General features: G+C 38.4%; 1 protein-coding gene across 1 annotated transcript in view; it reads left to right on the plus strand.

Annotated features, from left to right (window-relative positions):
- The window catches only part of RB1 (RB transcriptional corepressor 1), a 71,527-nt gene that overhangs the window by 44,979 nt on the left and 6,612 nt on the right, over nt 1-19,936 (plus strand). The window contains exons 18-20 of the mRNA XM_050333079.1: nt 18,396-18,514; nt 18,893-19,038; nt 19,722-19,867. Coding sequence (XP_050189036.1) covers nt 18,396-18,514; nt 18,893-19,038; nt 19,722-19,867 — 411 coding nt within the window. The remainder of the gene's footprint in view (nt 1-18,395; nt 18,515-18,892; nt 19,039-19,721; nt 19,868-19,936) is intronic.

The following is a 19,936-nucleotide window of genomic DNA, read 5'->3' on the forward strand; positions in this document are numbered from 1 at the left end:
ATTGTGTTCAGCTCTGGGCCCCTCAGTTCAGGAAGGATATTGAGGTGCTGGAGCAGGTCCAGAGAAGAGCAACCAGGCTGGTGAAGGGACTTGAACACAAGTCCTGTGAGGAGAGGCTGAGGGAACTGGGGTTGTTTACTGGACAAGAGGAGACTCAGGGGTGACCTCATCACTCTCTACAGACTACCTGAGAGGAGGTTGTAGCCAGGTGGGGATTGGTCTCTTCTCCCAGGCAATCAGCAGTAGGACAAGAGGACATGGACTTAAGCTCTGTCAAGGGAGGTTTAGGTTGGATATTAGAAAGAAGTTCTTCACAGAGAGAGCGATCAGGCATTGGAATGGCCTGCCCAGAGAGGTGGTGGATTCACCATCCCTGGAGGTTTTTAAGACAAGGCTGGATGTGGCACTGAGTGCAATGATCTAGTAATCACAGTGGGGTTGGACCAAGGGTTGGACTTGATGATCTCAGAGGTCTCTTCCAACCCAGTTAATTCTATGATTCTATGGTTCTATGATTCTTTGAAATGAGTATGTGTCTCATCGGTCAATACTTGATTTGGCGTTTGGGCGAAGGTGTGGGTGCACAGAGGCAGGGTGGGATGTCTGATCAGAGGCACTGTCCATTTTACCACAGTGAATGTGCTTTAAGGCAGTTGTGAAGGGGCAGCCTTTGCTTCACCCATTGGAGCCCCTGCCTTGCTGTGGTTTGTGTTGTTGCTCCTGTTACATATGTGGACACTACTTATATCTCTGTTTTAGGGTGTTGTGTGTATGCTTATGTTATCTTTGTGACTATGGCCCCTGTACCCTTTTGGTGCAGTACAGTACATGCACTTTGCGTTAATTGAAGACCTAAGTCATATTTGTGTATGTCCAGAAATACCATTCAGATGTGGAGTCTCTCCATCTGTGGATGAAAATTTGAAAACCCCAAGTTGACAGGTTTTTCATTCCCCTCATGTTTCAGCAAGGAAGGATTATGACTGAGCATACTGGCTAAGTTATTTTAGTGTAAAAGTGTGAATGGCAAAGGCAAATTGTGTACCCTTTCTCTTCATTTAGATGTAGCTGATTGTTACCAAGCAGTGTTTAAATTTGTGTGAGCTGCTCCAAGCTGAAAAGCCTGTACTAGTGCGCTGGGAGCAGCTGGGAGTCAGGAGTTGCCTCCCGTCTGGCCATGCTCCAGCGCGAGCAGGGGCGAAACTTCATTGCATGCTCCCTGTTCGCTGGATCGTGTTCTAAGATGTTGGGCTTTGTGCTGACAGGTTCAGAAAAGAGTTTAGTAGACCCTAGTGCTTTAAAAATTTTTGAAGAAGAGAAAGAATTGGCATGGTAATGACCTTGCTTATGCTCCTTCACCAAAGGCAATTTTCCTTTGGGATGGGGAGGGGAGGTAGGCAGGAGGAAGCAGCTGCAGGGAGGGCCCTGCACACTGAGGGGTGTTTTTTCTCCAAAGGAAACAATGCTGTTGCTGCAGGGAAATGCATATGTAAGTCTGTCTACCTTTCTGCGTCAGGCAGGAATGAGTTAGGACCTGTCATTTGCTGCTAGATGAGCAGAGCCTGCATTTCCCTTAACAGGCTTCCTGTGGCTCTTGAAGAGGCACCAAAGGCAGAGTGAGCATGGGTTCCTAAAGGCAAAAGCTAATGAGATTCTTAAAATCTCTCACTTCAGCAGTGGAAGATTTCATGCACTCCTTCAACCAGTTACCACTTAACTCTGCTTATATGAGTTTAGATACCTGAGTTTAGGTATCCAGGACTAGTTACACCTTTAAACAATCTTGGATTTGTGTGGCAAACCTATTCCAGCATTGAACAGAGGGTCAGAAGGAAAAGCCCTTATAACCCTAGCAGTGTGCTAGTAGAGTAGCTGTAGGACACTGCTCCTTTGTTGTACCCCTAGACGCCACAGAGTTGGATATTTGCTTTCATTTAGGACACAGGGGCAGGGTCCCTTAAATTCAGAAGCCCCAGATGAATGGTAAAGAAATATTTCACTGAAATAAAAAAAATATTGGAAGGCTTTCTAAGCCCTTGGAGTTGTGCTGACCAGGGTTGGGTATTCCTCTGGTAGTGTTTTCCTCACCTTTAGTTCTGGTGGGTGCTTCTGAAACAGAATTTATAGGCAAAGGTGAAAGAAATTTTCAACTTGTCTTATGTACTGTAATTAGTTTGTGTTGATGCTACTACTAAAAGCTCTTTAGAGAAAAAAACCTCAACATTAATAGTGCTGTAATAAATTTCTGCAGTGTTTCCAAGGCCAGAGTATGCACTGTTAAATGATGCACAAAATGCTCTATGTAACTCCATTATTCAATAACTAATGTTACTTCTTTTAGAGGCACATCCGTGTCATGGTGCAGGCATTTGTTCTCACTTTGCTTAAGCAAGCTTGTGCAGAACTTATGCTGTCTGTTGCAGTAAAGACAAACTCTGGCAGGACAGTATTTTCTTGGCTCTAAGTTGTTGTTATTTATCCAGTCATTTTTATGGGTTTAGGCATTTCTTGTCTGTTTACTGGAGTTTCTCTTTGAGCATGTGTATGTACAGAAAGGAATTTATTACGATTGAGAAGTAGAGCTGGGAGCCAGGAAGTCTCTTTCTGGCTGTGCCACAGATTTTCTGTTCCAATCCTGGCAAAGTTTTCTGTGACTTTGTGCTTTAGCTTTCCTGTATGTAAGAGCTCATTCACTTCCACACTGGGTAATTGCTAAGTATAGTTTGAAGTCCTTGGATGGAGAACCCTTTATTAAATAGGATCTTAAGGTAGTGAATGTGATGAACCTGTAGAAAGATTAAAATTTTGTCCTTTTAGATTAGCTTCCAGCCAAGCAAAAGGATCAGTTAAGAGGCACATACAAATTACACGTAAAAGTTGAAAGAGAACTGTAAACATTTTTTTCAGTGAAAGTTTAACCTTCTAGAACCAGTTTTCTCAATTAGTTTTTCTTTTACTAACCATGTTCTAATACATAGCAGCCAAAAATCTTCCAAGTATTAAAAAAAAAGTGAAGTGAAAGTATTTGGGCTGTAGTCTGTTAGGTTGCGTAATTGCTTAAAAAGGGAAAATGAATCTCAGAATAAAACTCTAGAGTTCTTTATTCTCACCTGTTGGAAATGCTTTTTTCTCTTCAAAATTGTTTCAATTTCCTTTACAGGAGATGATACAACTGCTCCTCTCCTGCCTGTAGAAAGAGGAAAGAGTTTCTCTCCCTTTGTATGAGGTTTCAGTTTGCTAGAGTCCTTTCTTTTCCCCTCTGCTCTTTAGTTGATGGAGGGATTTTAAAACCCAAACATATGTACAGCAAAGGTATTCTGAACTTGAGAAAAATAGTTTGCCTTGGTTCTTTGTTCTTAAAAATATGTGCAATGAATATGACAGTCATACTCTAGGAAATGCCACTTTTAGTCAAATTCTAGTTCTGAAACACTTCTTCACAGTATTTATTGTCTATCTGTGTGTAAGCAATTAGTTAGTTATATGAAGTCCCTTCCTGGCTGTTTCCTATACTGTCCTTGATGTACCTAGTGGTATAAAGAGAAGTGGATTAGAGACAACATGTTTTGACTTCAGGAATAATATGTAAAAGCTGATACAGGCAGAAAGGAAAACCAACGTGTTGGTTGATTGATAATATTTAGGCAACTAAGAGGCAAATAAGAATATTCTGTTGTTTCTGAGGTGAAACGTTCTCCTTTGAAATAGAATTTCAGACTTAAAGTGCTGCTGTTGGGACTGTGTTTAGTCATTGCAGTATCCCTTAACATAGTAGAATCCTTCAGAATATTCTTAAGTCTGCTAGAGGCTTTCTAAATACTCTAACTTATGGGGAAACAACTTAAGAGAATGAGAAAATAAGAGAACCTTAAAAAATACTATTAATTTTACATTCTTGTTTTCTTTTGATTTTGCATAAAGGCTTTTTGGAGGAGAGTTTTGGAAAAAGCTTTCTGTGCACAGTATGGAGAAAAGTGCAGAACTGTGTGCTGGAGTTTGTCATAAAAGTTCTGAAGATATTTTTAGGATATTTCAGAAAATATATGTACTCTTTGCTTACATTTTAAAGCTTGGTCTTGCTGTTATTTGGTTTGTTGACCACAAGAGTTGAGACACTGAAAATAGGGGATTCATTTTTAAAAGTATAATAATGCAATTTTGAAAATAATATCTGTGATAGCACTAATAGAAAAATACTATGTCTAATGGCAAAAGAAGCTTTTTTACAAGAAGCTCAAAGGTCCAGTTAATACTGATGAACACGTTAGGGTTACCTAGAATTATGTAAACATTATAATGGAATATGCAGATTGGTTGTTTGCACTGTAAATACACAGGAGCAGTTACAGCGGTGCTTTAGGCCACTGACACGACTGATAAATTCTTGAATGAAGCTTCTAGATTTGCATTTTTTGTGTAACTCATGAAAAGTCCCAGCAGCAGTTTTTGCTTACATTCTCAAATATTTTGATGTGCAAAGTAAATTTTTCTGAGAATGCAGTTATAAAGATATCCAGAGGAAACAGTAATTGGATAAGGTGTTATCAACGTGTCCATTTGTTATCTGATATATTGAAAAGGGTGGCCCCCACCTGCCTCTAATACATGCAGCAAGAGGATGGCAAGAAATGGCACACCTGCTTACCCACCCCTGCACTTCAGCTTTAAATTCTTCATTTTCTGTAGCTATGAACAGTGCTGTTGTGTATGTGTGTGTTGATTAAACCTCTGATCCTTTGCATGGTCTCGTTTTAAGGGAAAATTTACTTTGCAGGATGAACAAAATCATCATTTCCATTGCATCTTAAGAAGCCCACTTGGCAAGATAGGAAACTCTTGAGAGATGATTGAAAATGGTTCTGCTGCTGTGTAGCACAGAGGCCCTACAGTATATGTAGTAGGCATCGTACAGAGATTTGGTAGGGATAGTGACCTGGAGAGTTTACAACAGGTATCCAGACACATCCTGAGGTGATGTTCAGAGCTGCACTTTATAGTGCATAACTTCTTTATGTATACTGCAGTGTATTACCTGGAGAAGAGGGAGCACAGCGTCATGCCTTAGAAATGTGTGTTAGACATCAGGTGATTGTGACACATAAAGAAGTCTAGTTGATCTTACAGTAGGCTAGTAGAGGTTAGATAACAAGAAATCGTTTTGAGCTTTAATCTGTGGTTGACTACAAATTTTTACTCGAGATACCTTTCAAGTATAAAACATGACCCTTTTAAGAAAAAATAAAATAAATTTAAAAATTGGTTGATATATTAAGCAAATACTAGGAATGATAGGAAGGAAGAAGCCTCATTAATGATTTTGGAAACCATTCCAAAAGATACAGGGTGAAATGATCAGGATAACAGATAAGAAAAACATTTGCAATTTGTGGAGTTCTAAGGCAATTACTTGTTATTTTTCAGATCTTTAGCCTAAGTTTTTGGCCAACATGCATTCTGTGGCCCTGATTAAGGTAGTCTGGTTCAATGTCTGGATTACTGGTGTTACTTTACATAGTTCTTGAGGGGATATTTTACTTTCATGCCAAATTACTTGCAACCACTGCACATCCAGTGCTTGCAACCTCTTTCAGTTTTGGCCAGATGGAGGCCTCTGAATTTGTGCAGAAGATTTTAACCTCTGCTTGCCAGAGGCAGCACAAAGCCACAGTCACATTCCTATTCTCTTTTTTTGTAAAGGATAACATTATGAAGCCATTGAAAGAATTTACCATAGTCATTCAATAAGATTTATGAGTTCATATTGTTTAAAAAACCCAAAAACCTATGGTATTAATTTGGTTTCCTTCAAAAAAGCAGAATGTAAGAAGTTAAGGGGGGAAAAAATGTTTTGTAAGAATTGTTCAAGCTGGTAAACTAATTAGTTGAGATAAATACTGACATGAAAATGCTTGTCAGGGGAGAACTGCTGCCAAAAAGCAGAACTTAGGTTTGATTAATGTGAAGAACTATTACTTTCTAAATCTGTAAGTCAGCAAATAACCTCTTTAAATTCTGCATGATAAGACCACTTAAATGATTACCTAGCATATAATTAGTACTGGTAAACAGCATTTAAAAATACTTCAGCTGACTTTCCCCTACAACTGCTCTTTCCTTCCAACCCGTATCCTGAAATTTTATGAAACCAATTCAGTACTTTATGAACTATTTTATTACATTGTTGATCACATTTAGCAGTTGTGTTTTCGGTGTGACCATCAGCTAATACCTAGAAGGTAAGAAAGGAAATGTCAATTGACAATGGACAAAGGACTTGCTTCTCATGTGAAAATTTTCTGCTGCAGTGTTGGAGGAATTGAGTGATGCTTTCAAATGCAAAACATTTGTCATAAATGATATATTTTCCCTTGAATCTGTGTTAATAATCTTCCTGGAAGTGGAAAGGTGTCTCTCTAGGAGACACTGATTTGACCCTGGCAGGAGAGGAGAGGCTGGAAACCACATCACATGCCCTGAGCAAGTGCCCTTGTTATGAGGGATTCTCATGTTTTGCTGTAAGAGAATGAGTCCTCTGAAACAAGGTACTCCATCCCTGAAAGTATTCAAGCCCCAGGTGGGATGGGGCTTTGAGCCACCTGGTCTAGTCAAAAGTGTCCCTGTTTCTGGTGAGGGGGTTAGACCAAGCTGATCTTTAAGATCCCTTCGAACTCAAACCATTCTGTGATTCTGTGATAATGTATTTAGCCTCAGAAAAAGGTACTACATGAAAAACATGAGCTTCATGCTGGAGTTCCCAGTGAGATATCCATTCAATAGTATTTGGCTCCTCCAGGGTACTTCCAGTGGTGGTGGCAGAGGAAGATCCAGGTAGTGTCGAGCAGCATACACTGTCCTGCACACCTCTTACTCACGTCTCTGGGTTTTGTCAAACTTTCTGAGCTGTTATCTACAGTGGTTTAGTGGTTCAGTGGTATAGATGCAAAAAGATAATTTTTGGCTATGCAAGTCTTTAAAATCTGAGGTAGAAGCAGTAGTCTTGAAAGTCATTGGCTCTAAGTTTCAGTTGTTATCACATCATCTTTGAAAGTAAAAAAGAAAATGTTTGATAAGGGGACAAGGGATAAGAGTGAGTGGATCAGGTACCGATTGGTGTGGAAAGATCACAAAGGTCCTACTTCTGCTTACAAATATTACCTTAAATTTCTCTTTAATTCTTTGGGTTCTGATACAGTTTTTATGGTTGACTTAAACAGCTTGAATGTGGGCTGTTGCTTGAAGTAATCCTACTGCTGTCCATTTAAGCCTCTGTGCTTCTTCCCTTGTGCTGTGTGTATATATGCATATATATGAATGAGAAAAACTGTTTGGTTTAAAACTAATCCTAAAAAATATATAATGTCCAGTCATAGCTGTACTAATGCTGAAGCAAAGGGTTGAAGCAGAAAGTGCAGATGTGTAACTTAGAGAAACACCAGTGCACTTTAACTGATTTAAGCCACAGTGAAACAATGCTGCAAGTGTTGTAGCGATGTTCAACTTTAGGGCTTTAAAATCTGTATTGTTTTGGCTCTTGGCCAGACATTAACTTAGTGTTTGGCTGTGTGAGGTTTAAAAGCCTCAGCTAAGCTCAAGAGTGATATCTGTGCTTCTGGTGTACTACCCTATAATTTATTTTCATGTAAGTGGTCTGAAATAGTGATATTTATAATGTAATAAAAGAGAGCAATGTACACCTAATTGATTTTTCCACAAAGAAGGATAAGAATGAGTGGTAATACAGACATAGTATGCATAGTCATGCTTTCCTATTTAAGATTAATAGAGGTGATAAAGGATGTCAGCTTTGTAAGGCAAATATCCAATCCAGCATAAATTGAAGATGCTGTTAGTTTTCTTACTGACTTCAGGGTCTTGGGTGCTTTGGGCCCACTGTCTTCACTGCTGGTATTAGTTTCCATTTTCTTTGTCATACTCTGGTCTAAAGATTCCTAACCAGTCTAGAGGGTTATAAAATCACAAACAAATATGCTACAGATGCCTCATTTCACCTGCAGTTAAAATAGACAAAATAGAGAGCCAGGTAGCAGGGAGATAGATTCAGGTTGAGATCGTCATTTGATGGTCTAACCTCAGAAATGCTTTAATTAGCAGCCTCTTACTTCTTTGGAAGTGGATGGTAAAGCCTGTTTTGTTTTTACTTAGTTGTTGGTTTATATGTTTTAGAGTAGCTATAGAAAATGTCTGCTGAATGATTAATGAGGAACTTGTTAGATACTTAAGTTAAAAAGCAAAATAGAGAAGTCTACATATCAGAACTTCTACTGGATTGTTGTATCTAAGTTGAGGTGCCTTGTACCAGCTTTTCTTAACCAGTGGCATAAAAACATGTTTATATGTAAGGCTTCTGGCTGCTGTTTGGCTATGCTTGTGGGCACACTTTGGGTTTTGTTTGATATCACTACATTTGTGGTGAAGTCAGTGGAGTTGCCCGTAACGGATCCCATGATAACTAAAAGCAGAAATGTGGGTTTTCTTTACAGTAAAAGCAAAGACAGCAGAGCAAAAGTGCATCCAAATTAAAGTAACTGCTTTAAATTTGACAACTATTTCCGTGTGTTCTTTGTCTATCTTCCTCTGAGGTATCAAAAGTGTATAGGTATCCAGAACAACTTAATATATATACCTAAGTCAGTGTGAAAATGGTTTGTTCTCTTATGAGAAGCAATGTGGTGAAATTTCAAGATCAGCTTCTAAGCCTTCTTTTTATTCTTTATATTTTCTGAGGCAGGCAGATTTTCCTTATTAAAATGCAACATGAATTTATGAGAGCTATGACTTTTTAATCTCATAAGTTTTACTTCTTTTGAGATAACCATTTTGGAGCTCCCCTCTATAGTAGAGATGATTTAAAAAAAAAAAAAAAAAAGGTCAATTTTAAGTGAGGTCTCTATTTCTGTCCCCCAACCTTTCTAAAAAATTATTTTCAGTTTATTGAAAATGATGGGAGGAAGGCAGGTTTCAGAGAGCTGTAATTGGGATTGGAAACTGTTTGTTTAATCTACCTGACCGTGCAGTGCATCTGCAGTGTTGTTCCTGCACAGACCGGTCAATCAGAATGCACTTTGAGTTACTTTAGCAGTAGCTGGGCTCCAGATGTAGGTGTAGCTGGAGTCCTCATACCTGCAAGAAGTAGGTTTGACTCCATGTCCATACAGTTCGAGCAGGCTAAGCTTCAGTATTGCTCTGTAGGCTGATGGCAGGAAATATCCAACTTGAAAGTATGTGAAAGGCAGGTTTAGCAGAAATGACTGAGCTGCTGTTCAGGTTTGTGTTTTCCAGAGCAGATAGGAGAAGCTGTAAAATTCAGTAGAACTTCAAATTGCATCATACTCTACGTAACGTGTGACCTTTACACACAGTTTGGAATTTGAGAGCTAAAGGGAAACATTTTAGGGGGTTTCTGTAAGCCTAACAGTTCAAAATTCTGTGGCTTACAAGCCATCCCAACCTTCCTGCATTTGCTTAAACCATAGGAAATAAACAGTAACAATTTAATGTGGTCATATGTAACTTCAGTGGAACAGAGATGAGGTATTTCAATTAAGTCATGCACAATGACAGTTCATGTTGTGATCAGGTTTTAAAATGAGCATGAGGCTTTTTAAAACACTGATCAGCAACTTTGTGTTTTGAAATTGCTAAAAGAGATACCACAACCAGATTTGTGGTACTAGCAGAAGGAATTTGAAATACTTTTGTTGGAAAACATGCTGACAAAATGTAGGGTTTCTGTGGGAATATGTTTCAGTGAAATTTCTTCCAAAAAGGCCAACTGAAGTACAAGAAAAATCTCTAGAACCTAAATAAGTTTTCCTTAAATTTCTGCAAGAAAAACTAGAATCAAAAGACTTGAATTTTCTCAAAATAGGATGTAAAGCATAGTGATTTTCCCAGAAAAATTTAACTCGGAATTTACTTTGTTTTCAAGTGACTGAGAGTTTCTCACAATACAAATGCAAAGCTTTAATAGAAAAAGCACATTGTTACTGAGAGATTTTACATTTCTCATTTGTGTTTTCCAGCAGGGTATTTGTAATTTAATGAATCAGGGGAAACATGATCAAACATTTGGATCATTTAGTAATTGAATGCACCTTGTCAGCTAAGTCTGTTTTACTGCTTTGTTGATAGGTGCTCTTCATGTATTGCCTAATGTCACCGAGTTACTACTTCAGGGACAGTCTCTTACATTCTCTTTTTACATGCTGCAGTTTTTAATTATATTCCAGTGGAAGTACAAGCCAAAAGATAAATGGTCAAGAAGCAAGTGTTGCACAGAGGAAGGAGAGAGCAGAGGCCGTGCAAATTTCTTGATTTCCATACACACATCCATTCTCTACACACAGTAGTATCTGAGCACCAAAAAAGAAAAAAAGGCATCAGAAGCGTTCTCAAAACTTTGACATTCTTTTAGGATATGTTACTTTTGAAATTTGCTCATTTTAAAGGGAGGCTTGGCTTCCTCATTATCTTTATGAAGGTCTGAAACCCACATGCCCGTGCTTCAGCTGGGCAAGCTTTTGCTTTTTAGTCCCCAGTTGGGTGTGTGCTTCTTGGCCAGCATGGCCTGTGTTAATGGCCTCCAAACTAAGTTCTGGCTTCAGATTCCAGAATGGGTGGGCAAAGGACAGCAGATGGGATGATGAGCATGGGTCCTTTACTGCATAGATGTGTAGCACAGGGGCTTCCTAAAGGGAGGGAAGTTTTTACATCAGTGCTATTCAGATGTGATGTGGGGGATCTGGTATGTGGCATTTCAGAAAACAGTTTTTTTGTTTCAAGTCTGTTCAGACAAGTTATTGAAAAGTTTGGGGTGTTTTGAGTGATTATTTTACTATTCTGTTTCACACTTTGAAAATTCCATTATTTCTTTTCCATTTGGGAAGAATGTTTTTTTAATGAACTCTAAATAATAGCCCGAGACCTTTTTTAACCTTCTCTCGTTAATTTGATTTCCAGTGCAGTCTTCCTTACCTCTATTATAGTGCATTTTGACTGATTCTCAAATAACTGCTTGTAAGGCAGAAATGTTTAAATGAAGGCACCTTAAATTCTGCCAGCTGAGCGCTCAGAAGGTCTGCATATGCTTCTGCTTTGAAAGCCAAGCACAGCAGGATGACCACCAGGTCATGTCTGCCATGAGTTAATGCAGGGTATAGACTAACTGAACTTGAGATATTCCATAACGGTAACCACAGAAGTACTGCCTCAAATTAAGACCAAAACTCTTCTCAAAGGTTGTGCCCAAAATGTTGTGACTCAGATTTTTTGTTACAACTTCAGTTTTTTCCTTCTTCTTTGTCATGTGTAATTTTCTTCACATTGCAATGTTTTCTAGAAGTACTTGATAAATCTGTCACATAAAATGGTTTTCATGCTTGTGTTGCCATGCTTTGGTATAAAACATGGCATATTGGTTTTGCAACTCCAATTTCTTTGTGCTGTTTTTCTCTTTTACGTAACATGAAGCTTGTTGCAAAGTATTTATGGTCATTTTTGCTTTTAAATAATAATAGAGCAGTCTGCTCTTAATGGTTTCAGGACAGATGCCATTCCCTAGCTAATACTACTTTTTCTAGGGAATTGGTCTTTCTGTGCATGTTGCTTATTCACATCCTCTGCAGATTATCTGTTATATCCTTTTTTGTTCAGTTCCTGATTCGGTGACTCCTTGATTATGTTGGTGAAAGATACTGTCCTGCTCTTTCAAAAACTGCAAAGTTTCCTAGCACACTTACCACATTTAGGTTAGTAAAAGAATTGTTTGAGGTGCTTTGTACCTAAATTTGTCCAGTTAATGAGAAACTGGAAAGAATACAAGACTTGAAACTGAATTACTGGCTTTGAACAAAAGTCTCAGAGACACCTCATTGTCATGTTTCCACTTGTAGTTGTAAAAATATTTCCCAGAACCTGTCTTAATTGTTCTGGGAACTGGGTCTGTGTAAGTCAGTTAGAATTGAAACCGATGGAAAACACGATGTGGTATTGTAACAGCTTGTTTGACTGTTGCAATAGTAATTACCTAAATAAATTCTCTTTACTGAGGTAGGCATTTTATGACCCAAAAGTTCCTCTGAAGAAAATAAGTGCTTGAGTGTTGTTTTGCTCCCAAGTGTAATAATTTTTCATATATAAAAATAACTATAGAAATGGCCTTTGTAATACTTTGTGATGTCAGTTAACATAATGGTCCCTTAAAACATCTCTTCTCTATTTCCTGTGCCGAAAATATTGCACTGTAGTGTTTTCACAGTTGTTGCTATAGTTCTCAACCTCAAGATCTTTGGCAGAGTGTGTTGTTACTGACTGATATATTGTCATTCCCAATAGTCAAAAGGTTCAGATCAGGTGCATTTTAGTTTAGTGTACACAGTTTCTATCCAGAAAGTGGGGGGAAACTGGTATCCATTCATTTGTCTTTAAAACCTTTGGCTTTTGCCTAAAATTCTTGAAAAGTAAGATTTGTCTAAGAATGAGTCATATTGAAGCCTGGTTGCCCTGGGGGGATAGGTAATACAGTGCTAATTACTTCAGATACAGATTATTTCTGCAGCAGCACTGCCAGTGCAGACCACAGATTCATCTGGAAGACCCTCATAGCAATTGCTTTGGGGAGAAAATGTGTCTTAGATAAGCCTAAAATGATATTTTCTTCATCTTATTGTATTCTATATTGCTTTGTGAATCTGCATGTGCAGAGCATAAAAAACCTGTTGAAGGAAGTGGTGCAAGAGCTGACTGCAGCCTGCTCAGGGTCGTCCTGAGTAGTTAAAAAACCCCAGTTGTATAGAGTTGTAGTTCTGCTTGTAGACTGTCTTTCAAAACTCCTTTCAAACTGATTTTTAAAAAGTTAATCTCACAGGCTTGGCAAACAGGAGCATTCCTGATGACCAGGGTTCATTTCTCCATTCAACTGGTAATTGGTTGCAGAGCTATAAAGCAATAACTGTGTCAGAAGTTTCCATGTTTGCTGAGCGTTATCATTGGTCTGTGTAATATTTTTGAAGATAACCAATAGTATCAGTCACTATGTTAACACAGAAGGCCTATGCTTGGAAGGATATTTTAATGATGCTCTTTTACTGCTCTTGTGCAGTGAGCTTGATCCCATGGACCTTTGCTAAGAGACCCTGTAAAACATAAAAATTGACTAATTGGTCTTAATTTGGTAAAGTGTAATTTTGGGAGTGGAGGGGTTGAAAACTGTAGTATTTATTTTCTGAAATAATGTCTGATTTCTAACAAGATTTGACAGGTCTCTCCAGAGAGTTTTTAGAAAGAGTAGGTTATCCCAAAACTCTGAGGAGAGTGGGTTTGCAGCATCATTTAAAGCAACAAAACTTTAAGATTTATACCCAGACTGTGGTGGCCTGGCTTTCCTTCTCTAACTGGAGAGCTTTAACTCCTTTATCACTAGATAAAAGAAGATCTTCACAAAGCTTGATGACCCTATTACTTTATTTTAAATGCTGGATATGAGTAAGATTGGAATAGGATTTGTATTAATCATACACACGCTGTAAGGAGTGTCTGTATTCTTACATGAATTAAAACATTAACACTTCAATTGTTAATGTTTTTCTTTATAAATTTTGTAAGTAGAAGCTCCAATAGGAACATAATTTATGTAACACAACTTATATGTGTGAAATTAGGACACAATCCTTAATATTACTCTTTTTTTCATGGTCAGTATTATTTCAGTTTAGACTGTGAGGTGTACTTTGCTTTGCCAGGCCTAAATTATTTCAGAATTCTGATAACTAATTATCATGTGAAGCTTCTGAAATGACAACTTTCAAAACTTGCAAGCAGAAGTCAGCTTTCTGGGCATGCAAATCTCTTATGAGGAAGAGGGTTGGAAATACCTTATACTGATCCAGTCCTTGCACTTCCATTCCAAAGCTGTCAGTTCTAAACTGGCTTTGTTTTGCCTTGTATATCACAGCCATCTTTTAGCACATTTTGAGGAAGAAAATTGTTTACCATTATGTATTGTTTTGACTTGATACAATAATTTGAAAGCCAAAATAAACCCCTCCAAAAATAAATAAAAAAGCCAAGGGACCTTGGCACTGAGATATATGAATAGGTAAGTGTTAAACACTGCATTAAAATTTATTGTGAACAGATAACTAAAACCTGGAAATGTATTAGGAAATTATTATAAAGAATAAAAACATAAAGCTTATAGAAAACAAAGACAAAATCAGTTTTTAAAATCCTGTGAGCTGCTAATAGCACTGCTTAAAGCTGCTCAGGGTCTTTCTCTATGGTAAGTGGAGTACACCCAAACCCCAGGGTAGCTCTTCCCCATATTTAAGGATTTAGGTATTTTGTTTAATCTTTTAATGGAAACCAAAGTCTAGTTAAACATGTTATTGGGATAAAGCCAACACAAGGATTGGGAAGGTGGGAAGCACCTGTGTGTCCCGTAGTTTCACTGTAGCCAAATAAAGATTAGCCAACAAGAAATTCTGCCTGTTTTGTCCATGACAGGAGCTTTCAGATGGGGGAAAATCACTGCAGATGCCTGTGATGGAGGTGTTGCTGCAGGGAAGCATCCTACAGAGCTTCACTTAACAAAGCCCCAGTTAATTCACAGATTTGGCGTTGGAGATTTAGTTAGCCCTGGGTAGTGTGAGAGAGGACTGAGTCAAATTTCAGTCTTATTCTTCATTCTGATGCCAGTGGCCTTTTGACCCTGAGAAATTTTAAGCCTTCGTTGCTTTCTTCTTTTTTTACACTAATAAAATGGGGTTTCTGTAGCCATCACAGGGAAACCTCAAATGAAAAGTAGCATTTTGCTTAATTAGTGAAATTTATTCTGTAGCTGCATCTAGTAACATCAATCACTTACTGAACATTAAATTAAAGTAAAAACTGCAAATCAGCTTTCATGTGAAGGGAATGCGTTGGAGGTGACCTATTCACTTTAGTGCTGCTTAAAAGCTTTAAAAAGCAATATAAAATTTGTAAAAGGTAGTGTGAATGACATCACTTCAAAAACAAGTTCCCAATAAACATTCCTGTTCGATTAAGCTGGACCTGGGGGTTAAAGTTCTTTGTGACTATTACTTAGAAGACTAGTAATTGCCTGGTTAATAAAGTTATACTTTGCTCATTTGAGTGTTGAATATCAAACAGGGGGTCTAAAGCTGAAGTTTGTCCTGGTGAGCTTGAAAATTCCCTGCAAGCTGCACAACGTGCTTTGAATTCACTGAACAGAATTATTTTTCATGAGTAAATATGAAGAGAGGAGACAAAGCTGTAATTAAACCCATCAGTTTCTCAGGGTGGAGGGTAGTTGCATTTGAGAAAACTTGTCCCTGTGTAATTCTACATTATGGCACACACTTTTTTTGTAAGGCACCAGTCTTGTCAGTGTAGCACCTATTTCTCCAACTATGTGACCATGCATTTGGAAAGGTACCATCAAGAGTGGTAGGGCTCCCTGGGGAAAGAGCACAGAGGGCTGCATCTAAAGTCTGAGAGGAAGGTGGAAATGAAACAAAAATTTCACGAGGTCTGAATACTAAATGCCCTCTTCCTGCTCATGCAGCCACAGGGCTAACAAAGGCTGTGCAGTCAGTGTAGGTGACAGAGCTGTGGTTTCCCCAAGGGCATGTGTTGAATCAGGCTGTCTCACATCCTGCCATCACCGATGCTGGCAGCTCTGTGCTGCTGGGGCTGGCTGAGTTGCAACACCCTGTTTATCTTGCCATGTTTTAAACTACAGGGTCAATGAGTATTTGTGGGAGCCCAAAAATATTGGACTCACTGCGTCTTTATTCGGTCTCTACAAATAGATGTTTCTGCACAAAGAATATCCTTTTGCTGACTGTGGCTCATCTAACTGATGGAAAGCAGCAGTAGGTTTTGTATATTCCTGTCAGATAAATTTCACTTGCCAAATCAGTTCATGGAACAGGTTGTTGTCAGTAAATGAAGGACATCTTGTACTTTGTTTTCTGTTTTTTTCTGCTTTGCTCCCAGTGTTGCTACCTTGTCTGTTCTTACTGATTATTCTGGCTCTGCTTGTGATTCTCTGCGGAGTGGACCTAAATCTGTGTTTGCTTTCTCTATTAACTTTCTGCTGGCTTAGTGTATCAACTCCACTTAAATGGAGGTCAACTGATTGTCAAGGCTGGCAGGTAGAAGAGGAGGAGTGGAAATTATGAAAAAGTAAGCAGACCTCTTCCATGGGTAGCAAGCTGCTGTGTCCCCTCACTTCATCTAATGAAATCACACTTGGAATAGTGAAAATTAGAGCAGGGATGAGAGAGGACCTGGAACTGCTGGTCTCAAGTGCTAACTCAAAAATAGTAATTTTTGCTTCTGTTCCTAGACCTCGTTCCCCTTTATCAACCCTTTTTCCTCCCACTGATGTTTCATTAAGAGCAATACTTTCCTAGTCATAAATAGCTAAAATGTGAAATGTGAATGAAGCAGGGCTCACTCTTAGTCAAGATATCTCAGCAATAAATTAGTGATTGTGCTGGGAAAGAAACTTGGATTCTTTGGAGCGTAGTGAATGGCAGGAATAATAAAAAAGGAGAGGCCAGAAGAATGAGAAATGGAGAAGGTAATGTGTCTGTGCTTGCAGCAAGTGCAATGCTGAGAGAAAAAAGTGAGAAGTGTGTGCACTACTAAATGCAGGGGAAAATTATGCAAACCAGCCCAAGAGCTGAACTGGTTGAGAAACAATGGAGGAACAACTATGTGGTTATGAATCAGTAACTGATGTTTTTTATGTTATGGATGAAACAGCCAGTATTGCCAAAATCATAATTTAAAAATTGCACAGTGTGAAAAATTGTAAATCTCAGCACTCTCGTCTCATTGCTCTAGATTTTTATTTGATGCACTTCAAAAGAAAAGTGGGGTTTTTTGTTGTTGGGTTTTTGTTTTTTGTTTTAGAAATAAGTCTAAATGAGGAATGTCTTAATGCTAGTTTTAATTCTCATAAATCTAATCTAGTTTTACTGGGCCATTTCTTACTGCCTTAGCCAGGTGATGCTGCATACTTTACATGTGTGCTGTGCTCCTGTTTGTAGCTACAGATTTGTCATCTATGCCAGCACATTTTAGGATTAATAATGTGCATTCGTAGGTTCAAACAGACCATAGACCATCTGATAATGTATTGTGTACAAACAATGAGCTGACTGATTTTACTGCTGTCTTTTGGGAAGATAATTTCAGGAAAATGGTGAATCCTTGTTTTTGCCCACTTCATCCTCAGTTGCTACTATGGACACTGCTTCCCCCCGCAAGAAGGCAGATATTTGCTAATCAAATGTTCCTCTCTTGCTTCAGGAGTTCTGATGCTGCACTTTTGAGAGGCAACATTGTGCTCAAGGATGAGTCTTCTGTTTAAAGAAAACAAAAAACCCTAGAAGCCAGCAAGCCTCTGTTTTCAAAATTAATTATAAATATGGTCCCAAAATATTTTCCCACACAATCTTGTTGTCTCAGCATAATTCTGCTCTGTGCATGACACACAAGCAGCCTGAGATTTTGTTTCTGCAAGACTGATGTTTGTTACTGACATCAGCAGAAGTGCTGATGTTGCTTCACCCAGAACCTTCTCCATTCCACTTACATTCTCTCTGCATCACTTCCTACTTCAAGCTCTTAGTTTCCAATGTATTCCAACTGCCTTGCCTAAAGTATTGATAACTAACCTCAAATCTAAATGGTTTTTGGTTTTGGCCAAGAGGGCAGAGACTTAATGTATCCAGAGTCACTTTAACTCTTGCCAGAGGTGGCTCTGGAACATGATACAGCAGAGACCAAAGTCTCCAGTGCAGTTAAATTAGTTATGACCATGGTTTGTATATTATCATATGCAAAATACTGGGTAGATGCTGTAGCAGAAATAGAATGACAATAGGTACAGCAGTAACTTTCAGTCACCAATGAGTTGAGGTTTCCTTTGATTGTTTTTTGTTTGTTTGTTTTTATTGATTGCTGGGGGTTTATTTGTTTGTTTGTGGGGTTTTGGTGTTGGGGGCTTTTTGTCATTTTTTGAAATGTGACATTTTATGTATTTTCTTCTATTGTTTGCTCTTCTTTTCAGGAATGGCTATTTAATAGGAAGTAGTGAGGGACTCTAGAATACAACTGTGTCTCCAATCTGCAGTAATCCTGTATCTGATGGATTGCTGATGAAACAAGAAAAAATATGCTTGGTGTATTTAATAGTTCAAATTTATCTGGCAAAATATGAGTGTTCTGAAGTACTTCAAAGCTTTAATCTTCTGTTGAAGATCAAATTTTGGTGAATTTTTTTATAGAAGAGGGAACAAAATCCACTTAGAGAGGTTGTCTATTCTTAGTATAATGTAGTATTCCTGTAATTTTTTTAGGGGTCGCCTCTGTTTGATCTTATCAAGCATTCAAAAGAACGAGAAGGCCAAACTGATCAGCCTGAGACCTCTTCTACTCCCAGTACACCTTCCCAACATAATCACACTGCTGCAGACCTGTAAGTGGCATGCATGCCTGAGATCTAGGAAAATGTGAAGTTAATATCACCCTTAAAATTTAAATCCACCTTTATTCTGTTTTCATTTTTGTTAGGCTTGGTACTTAGGTTTTGTTAAATTGTTGTACTTACAGATATTAATTACTTGTATAAATTTAAATCAAATGCTGAAATCTGTTTTTCTAAGACCCATCAAACCTGCACCTGCAAACTGTTACCTCATTTGCCTAGGAATAAATAAGTCCCTCTATCAGGTATGGAGGATAACAGATTGCAATGGCAATTAATTTCTTAAGACTTCCTGCAAGTATTACTCATATAAAATTGTTCTTTTATCCTGTGATGTTAAGTGCTATATGTTATATGTTGAATCTCCAGCTATCTTTCTCCTGTGAGATCTCCTAAGAAGAAAGCATCTGGACCCCCTCCAAGTGCTAACTCTACTCCAGATGCTCAATCTGGTGCGACCCCCCAAACACAGAAACCACAAAAATCTACCTCCCTCTCTCTATTCTACAAAAAAGGTTTGTTGCTTCTGTTATGTGCTGACATTTGCAAAGTTATCGTATGTTATTTATCCGTTTTGGTGCTCAACATTTCTTAAAAGATTATTGTAGAATCTCTAGTGAACAGTGTGCGGACCCTCTGAAGGAAATGGTAAAGTGGTGCCAGCAGGTTAATGGGTGTGCTCTGCACACTGGAAGGTCCAACCAAAAACTTACCTACTGACTGTAAGAATGTCCATATGGGCTCAGATGGAGGGTGTTTCTTTTCCCAGCAGTGACCATAAATACATGTCAGGGGAAGCTGAAGAACTGGGCAAGCTTGGACAGTGTTTCCCCTCAATGCTTTCCCAAGCTTTGACTTTGAGAAGATCGGGGTTTTTTTCTGAACCTTTTGCACTGTGTCTGCTTAGTAACTCTCAGCAGATTCATGTTCCAAATGCTTGTTCAGGCTCTTTTTGAATTGACATATAGACATGCATGTGCAGCATTGTTTGGTGTGGCCTTCCATGTGTCTGCTATCTCTTGTATGAATCTTTTCCATTTATTTTAAAGCTGGCTTTTACTACCTTCATTTGATGTCTCATAGTTTTTGTAGTTGGAGACAGCAAACGTTCAGTTGCTGTCCAATCCTCCATTGCATTATTATTTTGTATCTTCCTATTATTACAATTCCAGTTTATTTTTCCTCTCTGTTTCTGAAGTGTATCTTCTGGCCTATCGTCGGCTACATACCCTATTCCTTCATCTTCTCTCTGAACATCCTGACCTGGAACCTTTGATCTGGACCCTCTTCCAGTACACACTGCAAAATGAGTATGAGCTAATGAGAGACAGGCACTTGGACCAGGTAACATGAACAAAAAAGTTTCAAAAACCTTGAAAAGACTCTCCTGGACAAAATGTTTCTTAGACATTC

The sequence above is a fragment of the Myiozetetes cayanensis genome, unplaced genomic scaffold (assembly GCF_022539395.1).
Source record: "Myiozetetes cayanensis isolate MyiCay16 unplaced genomic scaffold, myiCay2020 scf5-8, whole genome shotgun sequence".
Classification (NCBI taxonomy): domain Eukaryota; kingdom Metazoa; phylum Chordata; class Aves; order Passeriformes; family Tyrannidae; genus Myiozetetes; species Myiozetetes cayanensis.